A 27,872-nucleotide genomic window follows, 5' to 3' on the forward strand; every position below is an offset into this window, starting at 1 on the left:
GCAAATTTTGATATAGATCAGATACCATGTGTGAATGTTTGTGTGAATGGGTGGATGACAGGATGTGTAAAGCGCTTTGGGGTCCTTAGGGACTAGAAAAGCACTGTACAAATCCAGGCCATTTACCATGTAATTACGGTGCCAGTGCCTTTAACTTATAAAAGCAGCTTGTGCATCATGACTGAGATGAATCATCAATTTGTAAATTCTGAACTAATTTTGATCAGTCACTGTGATTTTCACTTTCCAAAAATAATCAGTCAAAGCAAAACATTTTTCAGTTTCTCATGTATTTTGAAAATGGGGGACTGGAATGTAAATGTGTCCGTCTAATTTGGGCCAGGCTATACAAAGATTCAGACATTTTTCGTAGTGCATGTTTGAAGTCGTCCCCCCTCCTCCGTTTTCAAAAAACAAACATAAATAAATAATTTACCACAGTTTAGTGGTCTAAAATTGAACTGAAAGGATCGAAGCAAAGTATCTATCTTATCGTGCTAATATCGATCCAATATCAGCGTCGGAATAGAATCTATCGATATTTGAATTGATCACCCACCTTTAAATTATCCATCATGTCAATTTTTTAAGCATAGAAATATTAAACCCAAATTTCAGCATTTTGTTTCGGCGCGTCCTACCGCACATGCCCTCTGAACCCTCGGTCTGCGCCTCCGTCCACTGGTCGGCCTGCAGCTGATAGAACACAGACTCCTGCCACCATTTCAAGGGCGTCGCAACCGGCCGGGGGCTCTTTATTATGATGGCGATAGAAGTGGCAAGTATGGTGACCCAGGCGAGCCAGAACAGCAGCACCAGGTAACAGCGCACGTTCCTCCAGGCAGGCCCAGCAGCTGCCTCGAGCTCCTCTCTCGTCATTGGCCTCCACAGAGAGTCGGACTCCGGAATGAGCAGAGGGCATGTCTCTGAGGCTCCCGGCGGCACACTGCTATAACCCACATGCCCTGCGTTCACGGGCATCTCACGCTGCTGCAGGTAGATTAAGGGGATTATTTTAACTTTAAATGAACATTTAGACACTCAAGCCGAAGCACGCAGAAGCTGTCCAACTGTCGCTTAGGTTTTCTTTGGACTCGCTAAGTTCGTCTCTTTCAGTAACTCGCTGTTTCCACGCGACACTGAGCACAAGGCAGCTTTGTAATGAGCTGCACCTACCTGCCGGACTCAGGTGCAACATTTAATCTGACACACAGTCCTGTTGTCCCACTTTCTTACAGTGGTGGCGCAGTGAGGGACAACGAGTGTCCTTGTTCCCCTAAACAAGATTAAGCGTTTGGAGAGGGGGGCAGCACAGGAAGGACTATTCAAGATTTAATTTACTGATTATTTCACATCATTCTAGTTTGTCTTTTTTCAACACTTTTATTCCCTCGTGTACTCTGTGCTACTAATTGCTCGTGGGCATGTTTCCTCTTGTCCTTAGCTGTGCCTCCATTAAATGAATTTCACTGGCAGTGATGGAAGGCAGAATTAACAGCTCTGAGTCAGCGCATGCAGCTCTGATGAGCTGAAACTAAAATTAGTTGAATTCTGGAAAATTTTATTCTTGCAGCACAAATTCACAACAATGGTCACTTCAAGGCACTTTACTATAGTAAGGTAAAGACCCTGCATCGTAATAGAGAGACAGCTCTTGGTGGCAGTGACACATTAGGGGGTTTTGGGGGGATTTTACCATTCCTCTGTTGCAACTCAGACAGGAAACTAGTAAAAACAGAAATGATTTTCTGAACAGATTTTCCTAGAAAGTCTGTACCTTTAAAATATGCTCAGATGATTTCTTTTATTTATAAGATCATATGTATAAGCCGATCCTCTTTGTTTATAACTTCTCTGCACTAGAGGCTGTAGCCATCCCAGCCAAGCAAACACTTCTGTAAAAAGTGATATTTCTGAAAATTCCAGTGTTGCCTGTAAAAACGACAAAATCCACTGAAATTGGAAACAATTGCAGCACCTGAAGGAAACAGCTGGTGAAAGTTTCCAGCCAGTGGTTCATACCCAAAGCTGCTTAACTTCCTGCCGTGAGGCAACAGAGTCATTTTAAATCAGTTTAAATGAACTTAAATGCCACAAAACCCAGTTATTACTCACATTTTATATATGGTAGTTTCTTTGTGCCTTCCTCTCAGGTGCTTTTCTTCTTCTTCTTCTGTACCTCTTCTTGTTTTTTGTTCTCTCTTGTTATGTTTGTCCAAACAAGTGTTCAAAGCTGAGGGATGCTACCCTGAGCTGAAAATTTCCAGTGATTCGACTTGTCAGGAGTGAGGAGATGTGAAGGAGGAACAGTCCAATAAAAGCTCTGCTCTGGGAGTTAATAAAGAGGTGCCGGGCCACATCACACCCTCGCAAAAAAGTTGGGTTTTTTTGAAAGCCTAAGTTAGGATAACACTTATATTTTAGACTCTATATGTGAGAGATAAAATATTAAGTGTTAAAGTAAAATAATTGTGACTGTCTATAATTTGAAAGCTGTACACATGGAGCAAACTAAGCTAACTGTGCAACAGAGATCCACTGGCAAAAACTCCACTGCAATTTGAAATTCACATTGACGTAACACATCACACCCGCCCTCTAAAATGCTGTAGATCTTAGAAGTAATGAGGCAGATGTGCTAATTCCCAGAAACCTCTCATCCTCTTCATCCAGTTTGGTCCTCTAACCCCCCCCCCCCCCCCCCCCCCCCCCCCACACACACACACACACACACACACACACACACACACACACACACACCCGTCTTTCTCCTAACCTCTCCTTCATTCTTTATCCTTTTGTGTCTCTCGCTCTGGCTTTCCTCTCTCGTGGCATACGCTTATGTTGATGTAACAAGTTATTGCCATCTGTGTGACCTTTGCTCCATGACAGCACCGTGCAAACTGATTGTTTACCGAGAGATACTGTGGTCCATCACAAATGTCAGATCATTTGTTTTCCTCATATGCAGCTTGTATACAATATCACATGGCAATGTAAATGAGCTGCATTACACAGACGCTTCCATGATGAGCAGATAACTATCAGTGTCTGACCAGGCACTGTGTGGTTAAATAATATCAAATACTCCCTGGATAAGCAATAGAAAATTGATGGGCAGACCCACTGTCATAAAGTACAGTACTGTACACAAGTCATGAGTCACTACTCACATCTTAGCGTTTTGCTAGTAAAATGCGAAGCTGGTGCAACAATTTATTGAGACACGCAAATATACAAATATTGATATAAGGCAAAAACACAGTTCATTCTAACAAGCTTGATAGTCAACATTTGCTATGACCCTCTTTTACACATGAACTTTTTTAGTCAAGCGTTCTTCTGATTTCTTTAAGTCGTGTTCAGAAATAGTTCTGCAGACCTGAAGGACATTCAAAGCTCTTCTTTGGACCTCGACTGCCTTTTTGTTTTGTCCTGTGTCAAGATGATTTCACACTGCTTCAATAATCTTGGAGTCCATGAGGCCAGTCTATGACTGACACTCATCCACTGTGTGTTCTTCTGTCCACTGGCCATTGGTAGTGTGTTTGAGATCATTGTTGAGCTAAAAGAAAACGTTGCCAATCATACACTTTCCAGATGGTATTGCAGGGTGAATCATAATCTGATGATAATTTTCTGTGTTCATAATTCCATCAATTTTGAAACAATCCCCAGAGCCTCCACTGTGGTTTACTAATGGTTGACAGTCACTGTTGTATCTCTCTCCTGACCCATTCTAAGCATACTGTTGTAATTTGAACCAGAAATTTCAAATTTGGATTCATCACTCTGTAAGAGCTGATTCCTTCCAGTTCTTGTGTCATTTGGCACACCTCAGCCTTTTCCTATAAATGGCTTCTTCAGGGCCGACCTTCCACTGAGGCCATTTCTGATGAGTCTTTGGCGACAGCAGATGGATTAACTCAAGTACCAGATGTGTCTCTCAGATCCTGGTGGACATTTTCTTATTTCTTAAGGACGTAACTTCCAGATACTGTTCATCTGCTGTAGGTAGTTTTTCTTAGAGGTGTTGCCACTTTTTCTTTTGTCCTCCACAGTTGTCCAGATCCATCAAATCTTTACAGAAACAGAGATCTCTATGCTAAGATATGCCAGCAAGTCTTTATGAATCACATCGTTGCTGCAAAAATACTATTTTGCCAGTCAAACTGCGGTATCTTTGGTATTTTCTATAGATTCAATTAAAGAAATACGAAGAAATTATGTGGAGTGGGGTTTTTTTGTTGGTTTTTTTGCCTAATGACACAATTTTAAAATAGTTTTTTGCTAAGTTCTTGTGTGTAGTGACAACACTGTTTCCCTAGGTTAGGCGACCTTTTTTATGCTTGAATGATTCATAGGTCAGTGTTAAGTGGCTTAACAAACAGCCATGAAAGAGCTGGACTGAAAAACCGTGAAAAGCAGCCAATGTTCAAATAAAAGCTTTGAAAGATCTCCAGAAAGCCCAGAGGACTATTGCTAAAGACCACGGAGGTGCTCAAGACCTTTGCTCAAGACCTTTGCACATTAATATAAATTTTTTAGATAAAAAGTGTCACCCAGCCATCCACCCTCCCACCCCAAGTGAATTAAATATAAATAAATAAATAAAAACACATGCAGTGGATGTATCATTTTGTTCCTCCATATTTAATATGATTTGACCAGAAAGCAAATATGTGTGGCTATACCCAAAAACAAATATACCCTATACCCAAAAACGTTACTTAAAGAATTGTGCTTAGTGTGGTCCACATCTAAGAAGTGTCTAAGCTTTCTTCATGATGTTGATTCTTCGTGGCTTTAGTTTGAGTCTTCCTCTGATCCTTCAATGTCCTGAAATGTCACAAGACAAAGACATAGTTATTTCAGACCCGGTAATGCTATAAAATAGAAATTCTATTAAGTTGTTTTGTAATTATTATTATTTCCTTCTGAGACTCGGATGAAATAATTTTTTTTTTTGATTATTCTGTTTCAAGGAAACACATTTTAAACTTGTTATTTATTTATTTTTCATCTTCTGTTCCTGGAAGTGGACAATAAGTCTTGTTTGATCACCGAATGCTATGATGTCTGAGTGAGGCCTAAAGATATTTTACTCGGAACTGTGGAAGTGGGATCGTGCTCAGAGCTGTCAAGTGATGAGGGGGAGGAGAACCAGACATCAGTGCAAGAAGGTTAAAAATTACGATGGAGGGCATACCGACTTTTGGGGCGCCTGAGAAGTGGTAACATGACAACACTTCTTCTTCATTATGGATGAGAAGTGTTGCACAAGCTAGACCTCTGAAGTGGTGGGATTTGAATCACTGTCTGTCTCCAAGAGGATCATCATGTGAAGGGAATCATCTTTCCATGGCAGCCTTGTTACATTCTGTTTAAGAGAGGTGTCACTTCAGAGACTCCTCAGCTCATGTATTAGTTTGATGGACTCCCTAATCTTGAAAAATTGGTTAAAACTAGGAAATGGGAAATTCGGTTATGTAGGCAAGGCAAGGCAAGGCAAATTTATTTGTATAGCACAATTCAACAACAAGGTGATTCAAAGTGCTTTACAGAGACATTAGACATGTATGATGTCATGTGGTGACCACAGATATAGTGCAGAAGTTTTAATGCCACCTTTAGAAATAACCATCTCTCTCTTGTTTGTGTGCTCCTTTTTTCTAAATAATGCCGGGTTGCCTGTTTCCTGTTTGATGTAATCAGAGGAGCTCCTGTTTCACGGTTGTGGGCAGCATTATTCTGTTTTCTTGTTTCATCCTAAAAATAAAATTTCAACCCAATTTCTGTATAGTTGAAATCGAATTGATCCTCAAAAGCTGTTATTTCCTCCTCTGAGATTTTAACCTTCCTGCTCTGATGTCTGGCTTTCCTCCACCTAATCCCCTGACAGAAATAATTCTGACTCCCCTTTCACAGTTCTGACTTCATTTAATTCTCTGCTTCCTGAAGTAATGACTTAGGTCAGACACTGAAGACACTGAATCAAAGTTTTGTTTTGCAAGAGGTAAAATTACTGTGCATTGCTGAAATCCTGCTAAATGTTTCAAAAGAATATGGAAAATATGGAAACTGCAATTTCTGTCATTTTAAAGAGAAAGTCTGTGTGCTCTGTTAGCTCAACCCCCACAATGTTGTATAGAATAGAAAGCTCGGGATTTCCCCATGACAGTACAGAGGGAGTCATATAGATTGCATAAATGGGCTTGATGTAATGGTCTCAGACTTATGTACCAGACAGAGGACAAAAAATGATTGCTGGGTTTTAGGAGGAAAGGTTGCACTAAATAAAACTGGGATTTGAGCAAAAAACATTAAACATACTGTCACAGAAAGTAAACCTGCAAGTCTTCATACTTCAAACTTAAACTAGAAGGTTGATCAGTCACAACAACAGCTAGTTGCAACCATATGTGTTTAATTTTAAAATTCCAAAATTTCATTCTGTTCATCTGGATGTGGCGTTCTCAGTGGGAGAAATCCACAACTTGTGGTTTGGTTAATGTCGAGAGAAATCCTGCCCTCAGATTGTCCTGCTCTCTGGAGCCTGTTATCCCTACTTTAAGGTTTTCCAACTGTAATGTGACAGAAGATAAACATCCATAGATCTACCAGCTTTTGTGACATTTCTTATGCGTGTCTTCTATGCATTACCATAGGCTCCTGAGTCCTTAGAGCCATGATGTGTTTCTGGTATGCTGAGATGATACAGTCTCGCCTGCAAAAGTAGAAACACTAAGAGTAGGTATTTGATTCTCCAAAATTAATTACACTTCAAACACATCAGTGTTGGCGGCGATTCGTTTGCTCACTTGCTGGTGATTCCTCCTCCTGGGGGCAGTCCCGGCATCTCTTCTGCTGCTAGGAATTTGATCACATATAGAAGGTCAGGGTCCTCATCTTTGCACCTCATCATCTGGATAATTTCTGTGGAGGTCAATGAGTAAAACAACCTGCTTATAAAAATGGAAATTAAGAGCGATCTATTTTAGCATGAAGCAGGAAAGTTATCAGCAGTACCTTCCACTTTCATATCAATTTGTTGCTCAAGCTCTGCCTCTTGTTGCAGTGCCTCCTGTGACACCTGGGGGGCGCCAGGGAAGCAGACAATGATGATGCTGATGTTATCCAAGCTGCCCTGCAGAGGGAGACAGAGCACTTTGATGCAGATCGAAATAAGAGTAGAAAGTTACATGTACTTAAATGCTATCTGAGGTTCTTGTATTTTTTCCATGTCATGGGGAAAAAATGTTTTTTGGCTTTTTTTGTGATGTCACATTGTAAACTACATATTATAGCTTGTAACTCTGGAAAAATGCATCCTGGAAAGTTATTGCAGTGTTATTGCCATCATCCTGTTGCCTATGAAGTGAGGCTCAGTGTGTACTGGAACATGCAGTTATTCAGCAGGTACAGTAAAATAAATAAATAGCGCCCCATCGTAGCCGGGATAAAGTGTCTGAGCCAGCGTCAACAGCCTCACATTCAGGCCTAATCCCAACCATGTGCGGCTTTTCTTCCCTCCAATCTTGTCCCCAGGATTCCTTAATACAGCTATTTATAGAGTATGGATAGTAACTAAAAAGCATTAAGAAGACCAGCAGGAGTAATCTACTTACGTAACAAGTTGTTAGCATTAAACCTCCTCACAGAGACTCTCCCCACCACCACCCCCTCTTGACGTAAAGCTTGCCATTCACAAATCCACCTGTGGTAACTCTGAGTCTTACTGAAAGGTCCAGTGTGCTGAGTTTGAAGTAAACAGAAGGACTGCTAAGATAAGACCTCGCGATGATACACATGTGTTTGGGAATTAAGCAGTTCAGTTTAAAATTTTATATATGTACATATATACATATATATATATATATATGTGTGTGTGTGTGTGTGTGTGTGTGTGTGTGTGTGTGTATTCTTTTAGAACATTGCAAGTCTGAGTGCTTCTATTCACAAAGTGCTTCACTGTTACTGTGGATTTTGTGGCCTGATTTCTCACCTTATAGAGGCAGAGATCAATGACTTGGGTACAAATCTCTCTCAGGTCATCGCACACCTGCAGACGGTTGCGTACAAAAGCACACAGTTCTTCATTTCCAATGGCATCCCACACACCATCGCAAGCTAGAATTAGGAACTCGTCTTCAGGCGTCCTCTCCAGCTCGTACACCTCCGGCTCCGGAGACACGAGTTGCTCCGTCTGCGACCTCCAGTCCACCTCCTTGAAGTCAAAGTCTCCCAGTGCCCTGGAAACAGCCAGCGAGCCATTGATTCTCTGCAGGGTCACCGAGCCTCCGGCGTTCTGGATCCGCTCCTTTTCTCTGGGGTTGAACGGCTTGTGGTCTTCGGTGTAGAAGACCACCTGGCTGTCATGGCAGAGCAGAGTGCGGGAGTCTCCGCAGTTGATAAAGTAAATGTGGCGCGGAGAAATCAGCACACCTGCTGCAGTGGAGCCACTTCTGTCCCAGTTGTCCTGACGAGCCAGTTTGTGCATATGACGATCAATGTCTAGGAAGCCTTCGCGTATCCCTTCCTTTACTTGCTCAGGATCCTCGTTTGTTTGAATCCCACCTGTTGGAAAAGAGGGACAATCAAAGATAGATGTTTGGCTTGTGACATTTTACATTTAACTTTTAATGACACAGAACAAGTTTAGAGAAAGTGCACTGGAGAGACAAACATTACTGAGCAGTACTGTAGCTGTGAGCAAACGTGAAAAACTCAATGTAGTTTTGTTTTTTCTCCCTGTAGAACTGCTGGGTTGAAATTACATGTTTAAATAAATTCAGTCCCTGCGATGTTTCAAGTGTTTCTAAAAGCATCTAGAATTTTTGATTTGAAAAAAATGCATACTGTAGTGTAGTGTGGTGTTTTATTTTTTTAAATTCACTTTAAGTAATGCACAGTGTGCTGTAACCCTTAAGTCTCAATCTTTTATAGCCTTTATTAATCAGCTCTTAATTAGCTATTTTGTGTTCCTAAAGTAATTTAATTGACCTGTTTATCAAAGGATTTGTTTTGGGACTGAAAATACACATGTTCTGCTAAAGTATTTAACTTGCCAGACCGCTTCTCCTTTGCATGATGTTGCTTATTTTATTCTTTAAGAGGCTTTGGTCCTAAGCAAACTACAGCGAGTGCATTTCAAGTCTGAATGTTAATTATTAAAGCCACAAAAGACTGGAAGCGTTTTCCTGTCAAACAAGTAAAGTAAGAACATGTTTGGGGCTACTTTGAAGGTGTTTAGATATAAATATAAGTTTCTAAAAATCTTACATTTTGATTCAGAGTCGGTGGTTAACACGTACCTGCAGCCAGGATGTGATCCAGCAGGTGTCTGGCACAGTACTGTGCCACTGTGGTGCCTGCGTGTCCATCAAAAACAGAAAAGTAACCCCAGTCTCGCAACTCTGCTCTCAGCTGGGGCATACAGGCGTGGGCATCCTCCATCTGAGCCCTCCACCCCTGCATGCTTGCCACAGCATAGTTCAACCCCACAGGAGATCCCCCCTCAGACACATACTTTTCCAAAATGGGATGCTCCAGGTACGGGCTGGGTATTCCGTCATCTTCATCCAAGTTGTCCTCCTCCCCAGGCCCTGTCTCCCTGGATCCTCCTTTGAAGAAGAAGGTGACCATCTTCTCTGTCTCTTTCACCAGCTGTCGGAGGAAGGAGGGAACCTCCACGTTGCTCGCCCGGCGTGCTGTCCTCATCACTCCACGGAGTCTGTGCTCAAGCTTCCTGCTCGACTTGGCGGCACCTCGTCTCCTCCGGGTGCCCCTCCTCCGCCCCTGTGTTTTTCTCAACAGGTCCAGTGCAACAGGTAGGTTATAACCCTCTTCCCCCCAAAGCAGGGGAAGCAGGTAAACTAAAATTGTTTTTACAGTGAAATCCGGTTAAATGAAACACTGCGTTAGTTTTCTATTTAAAAACACCAGGGGCATATTTTTTTAAAATCCTGCGACTTTCTTGTAGAGAATCCTCCCTCGTCAAGACCTGGTTCTCACTGTCTGTGGGGTTTTTTGTTTTGTGTTTTTTGTCTCCCTCTCTCTCTTCTTTTCTTCTCACTTTATCAACCTGGCACTTCTATTGGCTCATCTATTTCCATGGATTTATCTCCTCAATTGGCCCCACCCACTCCCTGTCCTTCTTCCTCTACCTCTGACTGTGTAGTACTGGCTCTGTAGGTAATGCTGGATTATCACATGGCCAGCATGCCAGCACAAGAGTCCTGTGTCTGCACACATGCATGGATTATAACTGGGACATTTAGCAAAACACTGACAGAGCCCATGATCAGTCTTGCACGCCTGTGGGAGATTAACATCTCTGACGATCTTTAGAGAGAATTTTTGAGTGACTCATGAATCCTATTGTTTATTTGTTTAGGGATCATCACAATACCCTGTGAGGTTGCCAGTGTTGTCCATAAGTCAGTCTATAAATGTTCTTAATTTGCTTGAAATTTGATTATTGGAAAAAAATCATCTTAGTCATCTGTATACGTCATAATCTAGCTAGCACATTTTATTTGATAATCTAATTGTGTAAATGAAACACAAGTTCAATTCAAGTGATTAAAAATATATATCGCACTAGGTTCAACGTGCCTCATCATAAAGACCAGTGAGCTCTCCTGTTAAACAAGGGAAATCACTGAGAGCTCAAAAAGCCACGTAGCAGACTTTGAGATGAGCGCTGTAAATAAAAATGAGATATTTTCATTTTTCGTAAGGTTTTCTGTAACCACTTATCTCTGTTTAAGGTCAAATAAAACTTAAGTAGAACTTATTTTTGCATGCAGTTATTTCTTTTAAAATGTCAGGAGGCAAATTGGTGGATTTAAAAATGATCACAACTGCAACAAAACAAAATCACTGGCAAATATCATTGTGCTGAAGTCTGGAGCCACCCTTCATACCCTTATATTTTGCTTCCAAGGACCCAGACTTTGTGGACATGAAGTGGTCTTGAGAAGTAGTTCTCCAGGCTTGAAGGTCATTTCTTTGGGCTGCTTTTCACAGTTTTTCAGCTCAGCCCTTATACTTGGCCATTTTCAGAGGAATTCAGAGGAATGTTTGTCAACCCACTTAAATGGGCTATAAGTCATTCAAGTGTAAACAAGGTGTCTTACCAGGGATGAAACAGACAACTTAGAACCATTGTAAAATTGTAGTTTGAGGCAATTTGCTACTAGCAGCCTGTAAATACATCATTTCTCCTCTTTTCTTTTGTTAAATGTATTTAAAAAATTCCCAAAGATAACACAGTTTGACAGGCAATTTACCATGTCAACAAGGTGATTCCAAATTAGATCCATAATAGCTAAAAACTTAATGTCTCATCATGATGTGCAGTGTGGCATTAAAATTGAAAAAAAAAAAAAAACTGTAAAAAAAAAAGTAGCAGACCTTAAAAAATTATCTAAGGAGATTAAACAGTATTTGAAAGTCATATCCTTACGAAATGGGTATAAACCCAGCAAATACCTGACAAATAAATTTGGTCCTTAGTGAAAGAGAGGCTGTCAAGAAGTTATTCTTAAGGAAGAGAAATGGGAAGAAAGGCTGAAGTATGTCACTTGACACAAGAACTGGAATGAAAATATGTGACAACAGGTGTTTTAGAGTGATGAATATGACATTTTTATTTCAAAAGTAAAATAAATTGTTGCTTATCAACATTTTTGTTTCAGTCATCTGTAAAGCATAGTGCAGGGTCTGTTCAGCCAGTGGTGTTGGAGAAAAGTATCATCATATTTTTAATTCAACATGCATTCCTCTCTGGAAAGTGTTAGCTGGGCAGTGGCGTAATCTTTCAGGATAGCAACATATTACCCATGCAACAAAAGCATACCAGGATAGAAAAGCACACAGTAGAACATTAGCAGTCATGCATGGGCTTTCACCGGTTCCCAAGCTTGAACTTGCCAGAGAATGGAACAACTGACTAAAGAAGAGCTTTGAATGTCCTATGAGAAGCCTGGAAAATTATTTCTTGAGACTACTTGAGGACCGCTTGCCTAAGAGAGTTCAAGCTGTTCAAGCGGAATAAAGGCGATCATAACAAATAGCGACTTTCACGCTCATTAAATTTCTACAAAATCAGTATTTGCTTTATATACTTTTCTTCCGTGTATTTTTGCACATGCTTTAATAAGTCATCGCAAATATTTCCCATTTCCTAGCGAAATTTTAACAAAGTGTGTGTTGGCCCAAGACTTTTGGACAGAGCTGTATGTTCAGATATTGACTCCCAGTGAGTTAATCATGAGTTATATTCACTGTGAAGTTGAATTCTATTTGTTCACACTGGACTTTTGAAACTTTTGAAGCACTGGCCACCATTCTGCCTTAAACGTTGAGAATGGTAAATGGTACCAGCTCCTTTTGGCTGTGTACCATCATCTCTGATGTATGACAGAAATCTAAAAGAAGTGCTTTAATGTTCATATGAAACAGAAAGATATGCTGTTTAAGGCTAAAATGGAGGATATAAATAAGCTAAAGTAAAAGTGGAACTTGTTCACATGAAGAGACAGATGATATGCAGTAAACTGGCCCTCGAACTTGTAACCTGCTGATTGTGTGTCAGATGACACCTCTGCGTCCTAATCTAATTAGTTTGTGTATTTGCGATTTCTGACCTGGTTTAGAGGTTAAGAGCGTTAAGGTCTATATGTGTGTATCTTTGTTGTCATCAACCTAAAAGTAGCACTAAACCTTTTATAAACTGACACTGGTCCTTGTGTTTGTCTGATCATGGAAACTGCCAGGTGTATAACTCAGGATGCGACTGTTTGTTTTTAACAAAAATAAATCTAGAACTGTTCAATTACATGTGATGCTAACAGTGGATAATAATGGCTGTTTCAGCTGCATGTGTAATGTGCTGTTGTCTCTCAAATCATTTCGTGTTTAAAGCAGTCCGTCAGTTTTCCACCCCGGTTATGGAAATCATTCAAGAAAACATAAATTGTTTTTGACATCTCTCAAACATTTGGACATCAATCTGTCATGTGAATGCAATATATGGCTTAAGTAATTTGGTCTATTCTCAGATAAAACCCATTTAAGCTGTTACACAACACTGATCACCTAAAAATTAGGTTTTAAAAAAAGTTTACGTTTAGCTTTTTTATGAGTAAATATGTGAAATTTTATATAAACTATGAAAAGGAAAATATATTTGTCTTTGTTGAGGCACAGCTTTGACCTAGTGGCAGCTGTGTAACTGCCATGATGTCATTCAGCTTGCACTTCTATTCAGTTTTTTGGTTTCCTTTTTTTAATTACAAAAATCCAGTTTAAATCTATATTTTCCCCTTTTAAATTTCTGCTTTTAGTTACTTTACGAATGATTAAAAAATGACTCAAACATCTCAGTAAAAGAGCTGCGGTTTGGATACATTAGCAGTGTAGTTTTATGAACTGAAATGAAGGGTCTATGTTGTAGTTCAAAAGCTGAATTTTACATGAATAAAAAGCATTATGAAGACATCATACTGCACATATTTTTTCCAGCATTGCTCAAACCAAACTATCAGTTTTTATAGCTGCACAACACTGCCTCCTGGTGTTCGTTGTTTCCCAGGCCTTGTTTCCAATCTAATTAAAAGCTTTTACTTGAATTTTTATGCTACAGTATATTATATACTGCATATTTTATGGCTGTGGTTTTAGTTGTGTGTTTATAATATGAGAAAACAGAATCTGATCTGTATTACTAAAACAAACTAAAGCTGACGAACCTTACATGTTAGTAATGGGATGTAATTGAGGATTCAGCTCATCGTACCCAACCTATGTTTTACATTTATGTTTTACATCATTAATGTCTTCATTCTCTGACAACCTGATTCGATCAGATCCTGAGATGGGATCACATGATGACAGAGAGAGGGAGAGGGGATAGATGGGTGTAGAGTAGCTGTGAATGGGAGATGACAGCAAGCTGAGGCACACAGACACTCGTGCCTTCCCCCCTTTTGCTGTAGCGTACACTACTACTACAGCTGCAGCCTTAGCGATGGAAGAGGAGATGTAGAGGGGAGGATGGTGGAGTGAGGCAGGGCGGGGCTGTTGAGTGACTGAGCGAGAGGCAGGAGAGGGAGGAAGCCTCTCAGTAGATGACTGAGACACAGAGGGAGGAGGAGGAGAGAGAGAGAGAGAGAGAGTCCACAGGACGTGAGTGTCGGCAGCAGAGGAGGAGGAGGAGGGGGGAGCTTCCAGACTGGATGACTGGATGGGCCCAGCAATGCCTTGATGGAGCATGGGCCAGGTTTTAGGATTCTCCCACTGCCGTGAGTCTGCTTTGGTCCTTCAGTTTGTGTTTCAGTGTTGGGGGCGTCTGCATTTGCTTATCTCACCTTTCCATCATCTCTTATATTCCAGCTCAGTATCTTTTCCTGCTAACTGCTATGAGCATCGTATGTGTTAGCTCTCCCCCTCCCTCCTCTCCTGCATGCTCTCTGTTCCTCTCTACTGCTCATACCTTTCATAAACACATGGCTTAATGGAGCGGATGCAGTGCAGAAGCAGATTGTTTGGTTGTTGTTATCTAGCGTTGGATAGCAGATGTTTATTTGGTTGTGTCTGAGAGGGCTTTTCAGCCAGGCATGTTAGGCATGCAAGTTATTTCAAGCTGCCACAAGCTTCTGTTGTGCTTCCATATCTGCCTTTTATTTCAGCTTTCTGACAGAATATGGGCACGATCCTCTCTACATTTAAATTAAAGTGGCTGCTTATTTGCATGTGCAGACGAGAGTATGCTGCTTCGTTCCACTCCCTGGTTTATTTATTAGCTAAAGTCATGCTGGCTGTCTAATGTAGTGAAGGCCTTTACTGCTGCCAGCACAACTCTGCAAGGAAATGAATCAATATGCAACAAAATGGTTGATATGCACACAGTTTTATGCTTTGTTGTTTTACATAGAGGTTGAAATTGCTGAGTAGGGTACCCCCCAGTCTTTTTCAATGTGTACAGTGACAGTTCACTTATAACCCTTAAAACAGTGACTCATAACGAGTTACTGCAATGCTTCTTTTGGGGTTTTTAATCATTAGAAGAAACACCTACGTTCAGTGTTTGCCAGGCTGTGAGCTCAGTGTGAGATGGTGGAAAGAATGGATTTACAGCAGCTTGCTTTAAACATTCCTGTTTTACCCGTGGGTTCATGCAAAAGTTTCACTGTTTTGTCCTTTCAGAGGAATATGGCTCCGTGGCATCCACTCCAGACTCAACTCCTCCCTGCACTGATGGTAAGAAGCAGACACTTAACATCCCCAGAGATATTTGGTGGCAGAATGTCTACTCATTGATGCAAGTTCACCTAAATGCACCTGTTATTCAACTTCTCTAATGCTAGCAATGAAGATCCACAGGTTAGACTAAAGGAACGCTGATTTGTTCCTTTTTTGTAAGGAGAGCTGTTTTTGCACTTATCAAAGAAGGCTTCATCTTTCGACTCTGAACTCTTTCTTCTCCCTGACATCAAATAGGATGCCTTGCAGCTTTCATCTGACGTTTCCATTTAATAAAACTAAAATCTCTCTCCTTGCATAGCACTGCAATAACACTAGTAGCCCCAGTGTCTTTAGATTATTTGTAAACTGTTTTTTTCCCAGCTTGTATCCTGTTTCTTTGTCTCTCTCTGTTTTGTTACTGTGTGTCAGTGTGTACGTTGAGCTCACATCCATCTTGTTTTTCTATTCGTTCAGGTGGAAATGAGGAGTCAGAGATGTATGAGCTGCACACGGCCAGGGAGTGGTCCGACGACGATGAGGGGGGCGATGGAGATCCAGATGATGATGATGAGGGACTGGCTTCATCCCCGTCTATTTGGGGCACACCGCGTCAGAACTCCTTCGAGCAGACTTTCTCCTACATCGCTATTGCCGAGGCTGAAGCAGTGGGTGCCTCTAGACTCCTCCGCGATCGACGCAGGGCTGGTTCTCGAGGCAGTCGCACTCCTCTGATCCGCACGGACACCCTGGAAACACTGTTGGACTCCCCTGATGCAGACTGGGATCCTCAACTGTTCCTCGGTAGAGATGAAGAAGAGGAAACGTCAGAAAGCAGAGAGCATGAGAGAGTTGAGACGAGGACAGAAAGTGCTGGAGAAAGACGGGAAAGGGAGCAACAAAGACAAACTGAAACTATTACAATTCAGCCCTCTCCCCAAAACCTGGACCCAGAACCTCAAGAGAGAGATGAAGGAGTTCAAAGAGAGGAGAGTGTTGACGAGAGTGTGGAGAATTCCCCTTCCATCCTGTCATCCCTGCAACAGAGCCCCTCACAGATACTTCAGAGTGAGAAATATGTGATGAGGTTGCTTCATTCTGTGTTGTGTGAAACTCTAAAATATGTAGTGTCTGAGAAATCTCAGGATGCCTCAGTACAGAGATGACTAGCTTGGTTGACTGAGCAGTAGGTTTTCAACCAAAAAAATGTAATGAGCTCTTTGCACAACTGACTTGTAATTTTAAGCATACTGAGCATTAGAGTAGATGTTTTATAAGTGTAGCCTGTATCCAAAAATCACTATGAATTCTTATGATCAACTAAAGATACATTAGAATACAAAAAACTGAGTTTAGGCCTGGGTTATTGATTCTGTCAGTCAGCATAATGATCTTGTCAAAAGTCTTTTGAAGTCCTCATGTGATCTACAAAAAGATTATGTTGTTGTATGCTGTTTTACCTTCATTTTATATTATTTTTACACTGAATTTAAACATCTTGTAAAGGAGTCTTTCCAAATTTTACATTTATTGAGTATAAGAGACTTTTTTTTTTTGTTAGTTCCTCCTAACAGTCTCCACTTTAAAATCTTCATGTTCTGAGAGCTTAAGTGATGACCTTGCCTTGAGTCATGCTTCACGTTAGGGTCTGAGGCAGAAGTGACGACAAATCAAAATGATTAGACAATTGTAGCATCGAAAGGCCGCATAAATATTTTGTAAACCCACTTTCCAGTGGGTTTTTATGAATACATTTCATTACATATAAATTTATTGTGCTTAAAAATTAAAAAGTGAGAAAAAATAGCATGTATAAATAGAAGAGCAGTGGAACCCCAGATGTAATTTTTATTTCTAAAGGCTGTAAAATACCCAATTAACAACTCTAATCTAAACTACATTCAGTAGTCTGATAGCCTCATATATCATTTGTATCTTGTGATCGTGTCAGTGTAAAAGAGATTTTGTTTGTGGTGAATGTTATAAAGACAAATAGTGGTCAAATCAAACAAATCCGCATTCTTGTGCAAAATATAGTTTGCTGCTGTTTAGTTAAGCACATTCAACGTGATGGCATTACCATAGTGACACATTCTTCCTTTTCCCAGCAGCAGCAGCTGAGCCAGTATCTCCTGTTGCCAGGGAAACCATTTCAGTCAAGCTTCTCACAACTGTGCGACCGGGAGACCCAGCGTCATCTGCGCCGCCTGCCATTGGCCTAAACACTCAGGAACAACTGGTCAGAGATCACTGGTTTTCAGCACTTAACCTAACAGAGGACTGGGCAGCATGCACACACATAGCAGGTAGGAGAATAAAAAACGTCTGTCTTCTCCTGACCTCTGCCTCTTCTCTCGTTCAGCAAGATTCTTTCACTGAGCTCAATCAATACTTTAAAGAAGGAGAATATCAGATTTCACTTTCTGCATGGACCTTCAGGAGCAGGCAGACAAAGATAACTGACCCTCTCCCCACCCCCGTGGAAGTGCTGGCTGTTCATTGTGTCTCCGTAATAACCCTCTTTTGGGATTTAAGGAGTGATTGGCTCATTGTGAGCAAACCATAGCTGGCACTGGCTGACTTTTCAGATTCATGCTGATGTCAGCAACACAACAGAAAGAAAGATGCACATAGTATATGGGAGGAGTTTCTGTGTATGCAGATTTGTGGCAGTTTGCTAGCATTGTAGTGGTGAATTGACCCTCGAAGTGGATCCTCCATCAGAGTGGAGCTCGGTCTTATTTTAGACGACTGTTTGAGCGTTAATAAATGTGCGGGCAGGCTGATGACAGAGATTAGGGTCCCCTGAATAAGTACTGCAAATATATCTATTGGAATATCATGTTTCTTTTGGTTTTATGACTGCTTTTAGTAGCATTGTATCAAATTTCAAATATTGAAACTGGCAATGATAAATGACTGGGTTCTCATTCAGCACCCTTTTAGTCAGTCATTTTAGGCCTTGTACTGCTAGTTGTTTTTAGACATTTGATAGCTTAAGCATTTTATCTTGTTTGTTTTGTCACATTACATCATAAGTAGAATTTATAACTCTAGAAAAGGTGAAAAAGAATGCAGCTTTTCAGTTGCTCTTCTGTTTTTTTGTCAGCAGTGGAAACAGAAAGATGGGACCTGGTGACATAACAGAAAAAAAGACACTCATTCTCCTGTTTCACACAATTTAAAATATGAACACAGCTCTATAAAACAAACTCCCAGTTTAAAGGAATGGATTCATTCATCTGACTTTAGAGTCAGAAGATCTAGTGTAATGGTTGCGAATCATCTCTTTATGGGTGAAGCTCTTGTATTTTCTAAGAGTGCTGGGCGGTGCTGCACATGAGATTATTTTGGGCTGTCAGGCCTTTGGACTGCTGAGCGAGCAGTGGGTGGCCAAAAACAGCTCACAGGGGTGAGAGGTACACACAGAGAGAGGGGCAGAGGGTGCGAGGGGAAACGCTGGAGCAGCAACCAAAATGGCCAGTAAAGGTGAGATGCTCTGGATGTGGAAATAGAATTTTCTACACCTTTATAGGTGAGCTGTAGGTCTAAGCTTAGTGTGATGAGCTGAGGGACAACTCCCACAAAGAGCTGTGTTTCATTTCAGTTAAATTGATGGCAGAGAAAGCTGCAGATTCAAGTGGTGGACTGTTTAGCTTTCTGACTGGCTTAGAGAAGGCTGGTCTGTCAGAGTCCTGAAGGTTTAAACTGAGTGGATTTCCTGCTGCTCGCTGGGGATGGGTGTTTCCATCAGCTGCAGGTGTGTTTGGCACTAAACTAATCAGTTGTTCAAATATAGCCACATTTATCAGTACCCTGGATTTAAATGAGCACCAGCCATTCAAATGACTATAAACTTTCAGTCATGGGTTGTAATATATTTGCCAGCTGGGTTCTCTTACTCTTTGGTGTTTCCTCTTTAGACTGAAGAGCTGGCACAGATGGAGTTTCATTCTAAAGTAGTACGAGGTTTGTGGCAACATGCTTGAGCTGACATGACCAGGCACAAGTGAAATGGATTTTGGGGGCTGAAATGAAATTATGTCAAGCCAAGGTGGCATAAAGGACGAGTTGGCTCTATTACTTTTGTTTGACTGGTTAATTGACAGTTGATTGACTGTTTGTTTGATTAATTATAATCAAGAATACAGTAACATCCTGTATATCGTAGTTAAAGCACTGCAGTTTAGCTAATGTGAATTGCACCATGTTTTAGCTCAGTACTTGATATGTTGTGAACTGTGGATGCGCCTGAGTAATAAATAAAAAAGACCAAAGCCCTTTTGTACCTTTTTTTGTATATCTTTATTTCTACTTTTAATGTGGTCATTTTTGTTTATGGGCTTTCCTCACTTTTGGAGCCAGGCTCAGTTGTCCATAAGGTGCTGCAGTTCTTCATCTTAGTGAACTATAGTGGACTGAAGAATTAAGCTAACTTGTAACCAGTGAAATACTTCCTGTCATGTGGAGATTAAATATTTAATGCATGGGTGGGCAATTCATTTTGCAAAGCGGCCAATGGGACTGTTGTGGAGAGCCATACCAGCAACTCTGAACTCAATTCTGGTTAACATGATTTTTATCTATTTATAAGCTTATTGGTGCAGCCCTTCACAACAGTCCCAGTTTCTCATGTGGCCCTTTGGAAAATTGAATCCATTATTTAATGTCTTAAGTAAAGTGACTGAAAGTGGAGCCCAACTGATATAGGATTCTAAGACCGATACTGTTACCGATAGTTGATTTAAAAATTCGAGATTCTAATATATGTGCAAATTTTTTCTTTCTCTCTTTATGTTCAGTTGTCTATTTATTTGTTTACTCTGTGACTGTTGTGTTTGTGGCATGTGTTGCCAACAGGGCAATGTCAACACTCATAACATGGTTGAAGGGTGTTTCTCCAATTTCCTGTTTGCTTTTGAAGTTTTGATTTATCAGCCCTCATACATGCCAATGCAAATCGATCAACAAACAGCTAATATTATTTGTCTGATAAATTGTTCAAGTTCTGTTTGGAAAGAAATTGCTAATAAATAAATGAAATAAACCAACTTTAGGGGATTACAAGGGGAAGTCACAGTGTTTTTGCATATTTACTCGATACTCGTGTGTTTAGAAAACCCTGAGCAAGTAATAGAGAGCAAGTAGTAAAGTACAAGTACAAGGTGTGTGAAGATGAGCCAAATACAATGTGTCTTCCATGGCCAGTTTTGATGTCATACTGCTGTTTATGTGTTATTACACTAAACACGTATCCTGCTGTGTCTCCATGTGAGTGTCACTGTCCCGGAATGGCAGCAGCACAAACAAACACAATGAACAGGTGTGTTCCAGGGGCATCATGGGTATTAATTGTGTGCAGTGATGTTTATAAATAACCCACCTGCTGTCAGTACACTCCATTGAAAGAGGCTTCCCTTTATTCTAATGCTGAGGCTTAGCATTTCGCTGAACGACGAGTACAAAGTACCAGGTCTCTCTCTGACAATAATTACACAGCACAGGGACACTGCATTTACAGTGAGCTGTGTGATGGAATTTTAATTACTGTTAATTGCTTAATCGTTTTCTGTAACATTAAAATTGTTAAGAGAAAAAAGATGACCCACGAATTCTACTGCGTACATCAAAGTTGTCCACTGTAGTACTGCATGACTCTGCAGACGCCTCAGTCTCCAGGGCAGCTGTTGCTGGGTGACAGAGAGGGAAACTAACAGGGTGTGGAGAAGGGGCTGCCGATGTCCTGACGACTGACAGCAGGTGCTGTGAAAGGCTGCATTTAAATTCCCCTCAACTGCTTGTTTCCCTCTTTCATCTGAGGGCTAAATTTAACTGGACCTAGAGCCTGATGTGTCCTCGGAGCTGCCCTGTGTGCTTTCATGCCTGAGGCTTAAAATCCCTCCTTGCCTCATGTCTTCAACCTCTCTGGCCACCCTTTCCATCTCTTTTCCTATGCTCCAGGTGCTCTTTCAATGGTGCTTCTTAAAAAATAAAAAAAGGTATTATTCAGCCGAATGTTGAGGAGTTTAAATGATACAGCAGCTTTGTCAAAATCGAATATATTGTCAACAGTTGCCTGGACTTTTCAGCCACTGTTTTTATTTTGTTTGTTTTTTTACTTCCTATTCTGTTGGCTCTATCTTTTTTTAACCTTTCTTTTCTTCAGTTGTTGTCAGAGGTGTACTTACACTCATCATGGGCATAAATGTCATGGTAATTTGGTGCTTTTGCTGAGTTTATTAAACTGTTCTTTTTCCGGGGTGGCGTGATTATACGGGTAAATCTTTAAAAACTTTTCAAAGCTTGAATTAGGGGCAAATGTTTGTTTTTAATTCAGATTTTCTCCAATCCAAACTGGGTCAAAAATAAACTCACATGCCCAGTAATATTTAGTTTCATGTACCTCAGCAAGTTGCAGCTTGTTTTTGTTATATATCAACAAACTTCTGGCATAATTCTGGCTAGATATTTGACTGCTATTCCATGCAGAATTGGAAGAGTTAGATTAGGTTAGAAGTCAGGGGTTTGGGAAGTCCAGTCTAGAAGTTTAATGTTAGCCTGCTTCATCCAATCCAAACCCAGTTTGTGTTTGGGATCATTGTCCTGTTGGAACACACAATTGTATCCAAGTTTTAACAATCTAGCTGTTTTGCAGTGAAGTTGAAGAATTTAGAGGTAGTCATGCTTCATTATTTCATCCATTTTCTGCAGTGTACCAATACCAATGGTAACAAAACAGCCACAGATCATGATGCTACTACCACCATGCTTGATAGTTGGTACTGTGTTAGGTTTATTGTTTGAAAGCCTCACCTTTACTTTTCCAAACATACCTCTTGTGATTGTGGCGAAACAGGTCAATCTTCATTTTGCCTGCCCATAAAATGTTCACTAAAAGGCATTTGGTTCGTCCATGTGGGCAGCTACAAATTTCAGTTGAGCTTAAAGGTATCAATTTTGGAGCAAGGGCTTCTGTCTTGGTCAGCACCCTCAGTCAAGGTCAATATAAAACTGGCTTTGCTGTGCACAGTGATGTTGGTGTTCCAGCAGTTCCCAGTTCATTGCAGGCTTGACCTTCGGTGCTTAATGGACTGTTTCTGAATATATAACCAATTTCCCTTCCTCTAAGGGTGACAGTTCGTATCTTCTTTTGAACCTTGGCAAAATGGTGACACATCTGAATAACTTGTACTTTGAATCTGCCCTAGTTTAAAATTGGCTCAGCGAGACCTTCCAAACTTATTTAAACCTACATTTCTCCTTTTCCTTGAACTCGGTCATTTTAATGTGTGCTTTAAATAAATCCTTTAGATGCTGGCAAAGCATTATTTAATAAAAGATTTAAGTGAATGTATGCATGTTTGACTCCTCTACACCTCTGTGCTGTACAATCATTCCACCCTGGAAATAGAACATCACAAAAAAAAATATTGTAAAAGTCTCAAATTTCCATGATATTTGTGCTTATGATAAAGCATGTACATTTCTGACCACACGGTACCTGCCTTGCCTTTTAGTGATGGACTTGATCTACTGGAAGGACACGGAGCGGAGTGGCATGGTGCTCACAGGGTTAGTGGTGGGATTGCTGTCCCTGTTCCAGCTCAGCATCATCACTGTGGTCTCCACAGTCTCCCTGGCTATCATGTGCTTCACCATCTCAGTACGGATCTACTACCAACTCCTCTACATCCTCAGCTGGGGTGATGGAGAACATCCGTTCAAGTAAGATGCTGTGCTTTTATTTAATGGGGACTTGACCTTTGTTATTTTAGTTTTTATACAAATTAATATAGAATGTGCTCAAGACCAGGGGGTTAAGATAACAACTTTCACTCAGGAAACCTTTATTTTTTTGTTTGTTAAAGCATACTTGAAATATTGTCACTTTTGTTGAATTTTCCTTATAGGATAGTCATCTTGTTGCAATGCCTCTTTATAAAATGATAGCTTTATATGTAAAATGGATTTTAAATAGCTGCTGATGACCTGGGAAGTTTCAGAGATTGGGCAATTTAATGGCTTTGAAAGTTATGACAAGTATATGTGCTTGAAGTATTGTGTGGAATCTGTGTTTTTAAGGAGGAATGACTCAGAAAAGACTCAAAAATAAATGCAGTGCAAAGAAATGTGAGACTAAATCTGACATTTCAGCATCTAGCTTCTGCTTTTGTCATCCTGTCCTATCAGGTCTTATTTGGACTTGGACATCAGCTTCAGTGGAGAGCAGGCTGACCTCTATATGCAGAAACTCATTGTGATGACTCTGTCAGCTGTTGACACTCTGAAGAGACTCTTTTTTGTTGGCAACCTTTTTGAATCCCTCAAGGTAAGTTAAGCTTTTTAGTCAAGTTACTTTTTTAAAATGATGTGTGTGTATGTGTATACCAGCTTCATATTTACTCTCCTAATCACCTGTCTTCAGTGATTTGTTTCGCTTTGTCCAGAACCTCTCCTCTCCATTTTTATCTTAATTTTATCATCATTAACCAAGATATCATCCTATCTCCGTAGTCCTTCATTTTGCTTCATCATCTGTCATCTTCCTCCCTGCCTCATCCCTCTATCACTGGAGGTTAGGTCATTGCCGACTGTTACTCTCATTCTCCCGGCTCAAAGCTGAAGCCTCTCCTCCTAAATAAATTAATAGCACTGCTGGCAGCTGTCAGTCCCTGTGACATATTTTTGGTAATTGTTTGGAAGGCTAAGTGTCCCTTTGGATAAAGAATCCTTTCAGATCAAACTGAAATGCCTCACTCTTCTCATCCAACCCTTGGCTATGCCTCTCCTGCTAGCAAGGCCAAACCCTTGCTTGCAGGAGAGATCATATTCATCAAGTCAAGAGCGGAAAATCTGCCAGCATCACATAACTAATGATTTATCTAGTTTGCTGTGACGGAAAATGCTTTGTTGCAGTTTTTTAGATAAAACTTGATTGACTTTAGGTTTATGTCCTTTCTCTGAAAGCTAATGCATAAAATGCCAGTTCTTAATCAGCCTTTTGACACAGTCATCATTAGGCTCAAGTCATTTCAAATGTAGGTGTGTTCTTGAGTAATGCAAGTGATACAAGTCTAAGAAAAGTTTGAGGGATCCTCTGAGGGGTCAAAACGGTCAATCAAATATGAATAAAAAAATGTGTGATGGCTACTTACCTTTGATTAAATTTAGGGTAATTTCCACTTATTTCATAGAGAGTAGTATTAGACTGGGATAGGAGCTATTGATGCAGCATTCACTATACACGTGTACCAGTCAGTTACAATATAGTTAGTAAACCTCACTGCCAGTATTGGAATAACATGCAGAATACTCTAGTTTTACCAGTATCAGTAAAACATCTACATAGATATGAAATTGTAGCTGTTAACAGCAGGCTGAAATAACTCATTTGCAATAAATGGTGAGTCAGCGTAAGCTGACTGAGCCCCTTAATCCCAGGACCCCCTGTTCTCAACCCTGACCTTGCTGGAATGTGGCATGACACACAGGGATATGAACTCAGAGACACCCGGGATAAGCTGGAGTCTCCTTCCATCTGACACAGGGTGTCCCATGTCAGTATCATATGTACAGTGACAGAACTGAAAAATGAGGGGAAAGAGTTGTATCATATTGGGGCGTGGGGGTTATATTTAAAGCTTATTTTATCCGTCAAGGAGAAATGATGTCAGTGACAATAATTTAATGAATTCTGTATCCTATTTACATAATACAGTGGAGCAAAATCAACAGTGTGTTAGTGTGATGGACTGTTTTCTAGAAGGAAATGAAAACCAAATGGAGGTTTGCAGGAGGGTTTCTTGATAACAGCTTAACTTTCTGGTGAAAGCTAAAGTCTGTGCAGCTGTTTCTTTATTTTATGTTTATTCTTTTAGTTCCTGTTTCTGATGTACCTTGTGACATACCTGGGAGACCTGTGCAATGGCCTTACTTTGCTCATCATCAGTAAGAAACGCATATCATCACTGGACATATGAAAGCTATTGATACACTCTTTGTTTATCACTTTGGCAACTCTACTTTTTTTTCTCTTCTAGGTGTGATCGCTGTCTTTTCTCTGCCCCTTTTTTATATACGACGTCAGGTAGCAACTTTTTTTTCTATTTGTACACTCACTGATATTTAATGTCCACCATATCCTTTAACATTTGTACCCTTTTTCTGTTATATTCCAGGAGCAGGTTGATGGCGTTATTGCAAAAATCCAGGCCCAAATTGACAACGTCAAGGACATGTGAGTATGACGCCATCCTGTGGCAGAAAGGTGCTATCACCAACACAGTGGAGCTCATGATCTCAGATACTTCTTTTTACTTTAAGTATGCACCAGAGCTGACTGCACAAAGTATCATTCACACTGTTTAACACAGTATATAGTCAATAGCACTATGCAGTCTATAAGAAAAATAAACAAATATGCCAAATCTATTCATTGCTGCAGTACTCAGATATGTTTTTAACACTATAAGGAAATTACATTTTGAACATGTTGAAAAAAACTGAATCTTTAGGCACTTTTTTTTGCAGCCTGTTGTAGAAACACAGACATAAACGAGTATTTTTGCACAAAAAGGTGATTCTCAAAGTGCTGTTAGCTGAAATGCCAGATATAGCAAATATGATACAAAGTCAAATTAATAAAAGCAAATAAATCTTACATTCATTTTTGTTTTTAATTTAAAATATATATATTTATACATTTCTGGCGAGTGTGTCATGATTCAGCTTTAAATGGTAAATAAATAGGATATGACTAATAGAATAAAAAAATAAATCCAGCAAAGACCTGAAACAGGACCTGAAAAATGCATCTGGCCCTTCAGCTGATCCATCGACTGTACATCAGAAATGGTTTTAGGGGAAGGGTGGCTGTCATTCTTCAGGAAGGGAAACAGGGAGAAAAGGCTGAGGTGTACCAGATTACACAAGACCTGGACTGAAAATCAATGACAAATCCCACTTTACATTTTTTGAGAAGGGAGGCTCAAGATTTTGCACAGTACTGCAATTAATAAAGCAAACACATTGTACTTTACATCACAGCATTTAGTTTCAGCTGGTCAGCAGACTGAGACTGAACATGATGCTCAATGATTTGTGTTTAGAAAAAAGCAACAGATTTTTAACTGTTAATCAAATGATTCTCATCAGAAGAATGATCCACCATGGCTGTGCAGCATGACAATGCTATTAATAATAATGGTAACTAATATGTTATAGTGTATTTGCTCATTATCTGCTAATTATTGGCCGAATGTTGAAGTATAGAGTGTTAGTTTGGAGATCCATTGTTACAGTTGCATGAGTTTTTAGCTCTTTTTAGCTCACAGTGGGATCTCAGAATTTTTAATGTTCACAGCCTGGTTCCATCAACCAGATGTGTCCTTGACCTTTTTTCCTGTCTTTTTTCTAAACAAGAAAATAAGTAGGATTAACAAACCTGGTTGTCGATCCAAACTGGAACCACTTACAACCAAAATAGTTTATCCATTTCCCAGTCATGCCTTCCAAGCCCACGATAATATGCTGATATAGTTAATGGCAGTAACAGTATCACGCACACACAATCCCAAGAAAAAATACCAGGTAATCCGTATCAAAATGGCTTCAAGCCACTAAAACAAACCAGGGAGGGATCTAACTGAAGTAATTTAAAAGGTTCTACTATAAGGCTGGTAGGACGAGTTAAGGGGACTAACTATGTTGGAATGTGTTCCTTAAACATAGGATTTATCAGTGAGGCATTAACACACACTTAACAAAAAATAATGGTGGTGGATGATGCTAATTTTCACTTATTATCACTTATGTGTCTCCCCTGTAGTCTTCAAAGACTTGTCCAGGGTGGTGGCCCTCCTCCTGATCCAACTCCTGGTGGTGCCAAACCCAAAACCCAGTAATCACTCATGGACAGCGACTTAAAGAGAAGCTACATGAGTTACAGACTGTCACTCAGATGTCTTACATGGCAGTCTGTGCTCAGAGCTCCAAAGAACAGAGCTCCAGAAACGGGGAAGGGAACGAAAGGGAGGTTATTTAAATGAATGATGATGAGGACTACGCATGGTACTTCACACTAACTGTATCCAAGTTATGGGGGTTAGAGGATGGGGCTGAGATGATTCTGCTTCATGGTGTATGAATCCTGGATAGGACTCTTGCTGCTGGTTTCGAAGAAGAAGAGATTCTGCAGCGCAGGTGATTGCGCATGACCATCTTTGGAAATATTGTTTTTGACATGTAAAAAAGAATTCAAAAAGTGTCTTAAATTGAGCTGTAGTCCAAAATGAGGTACAAGACCATAAAAGGGAAGCTCCCACACTGACAGCTACATGCCTGAGTAAAGGGAATTGAGTCGTTGAGGGGATTTGTGCGAGGAGCACTAAAACAGGGGTCAACACAGATCACGGCAGCATAAAACTGGCAATTAAAGACGTGTGTGAAATCACATGTACATTTCTCCATGCATATTCATTCACATGACTGTTTATCTGTGTGTATGCAGGTGTGTATGGACGTTTCTGTGTTTGTGTGTGCATGTATGCGAGTAACTGACATAGAGCTTGCTCAAACAAAACTGTTACCCAGCAATTAAAGTCACATTTCTTAATTTTCCAAAA

The 27,872-nt window shown here is 40.3% G+C and overlaps 1 protein-coding gene across 7 annotated transcripts; it reads left to right on the forward strand.

Annotated features, from left to right (window-relative positions):
• Window positions 1–672: 672 nt before the first annotated feature.
• rtn2a (reticulon 2a) lies at window positions 673–27,872 on the forward strand. 7 transcript variants are annotated; one of them, XM_082503299.1, is made up of 12 exons: window positions 745–819; window positions 9,427–9,552; window positions 9,667–9,830; window positions 15,214–15,267; window positions 15,727–16,317; window positions 17,358–17,555; window positions 22,767–22,974; window positions 23,440–23,578; window positions 25,128–25,197; window positions 25,290–25,336; window positions 25,428–25,486; window positions 27,077–27,872. In XM_082503299.1, exons 2-12 carry the CDS (start codon window positions 9,539–9,541, stop codon window positions 27,150–27,152), a joined length of 1,620 nt encoding a protein of 539 aa, XP_082359425.1. In that variant the 5' UTR covers window positions 745–819; window positions 9,427–9,538; the 3' UTR covers window positions 27,153–27,872. The 7 variants fall into 7 exon arrangements, with proteins under 7 accessions (XP_082359424.1, XP_082359425.1, XP_082359423.1 ...); XM_082503298.1 differs by lacking the exon at window positions 9,427–9,552 and having other exon boundaries at window positions 673–819; XM_082503297.1 differs by having other exon boundaries at window positions 9,427–9,830.

The sequence above is a fragment of the Aulonocara stuartgranti genome (assembly GCF_965226115.1).
Source record: "Aulonocara stuartgranti genome assembly, chromosome: 14".
In the NCBI taxonomy this organism is placed as follows: domain Eukaryota; kingdom Metazoa; phylum Chordata; class Actinopteri; order Cichliformes; family Cichlidae; genus Aulonocara; species Aulonocara stuartgranti.

Bases quoted from the DNA above. Each gene is read 5' to 3' on its own strand.
- rtn2a (XM_082503295.1), top strand. From the start codon at position 921: ATGTCTCTGAGGCTCCCGGCGGCACACTGCTATAACCCACATGCCCTG. The intron at 17,556-22,766 runs GTAGGAGAATAA...CTTGCCTTTTAG, and splicing joins AGCATGCACACACATAGCAG to TGATGGACTTGATCTACTGG. The intron at 23,579-25,127 runs GTAAGTTAAGCT...TTATTCTTTTAG, and splicing joins ACCTTTTTGAATCCCTCAAG to TTCCTGTTTCTGATGTACCT.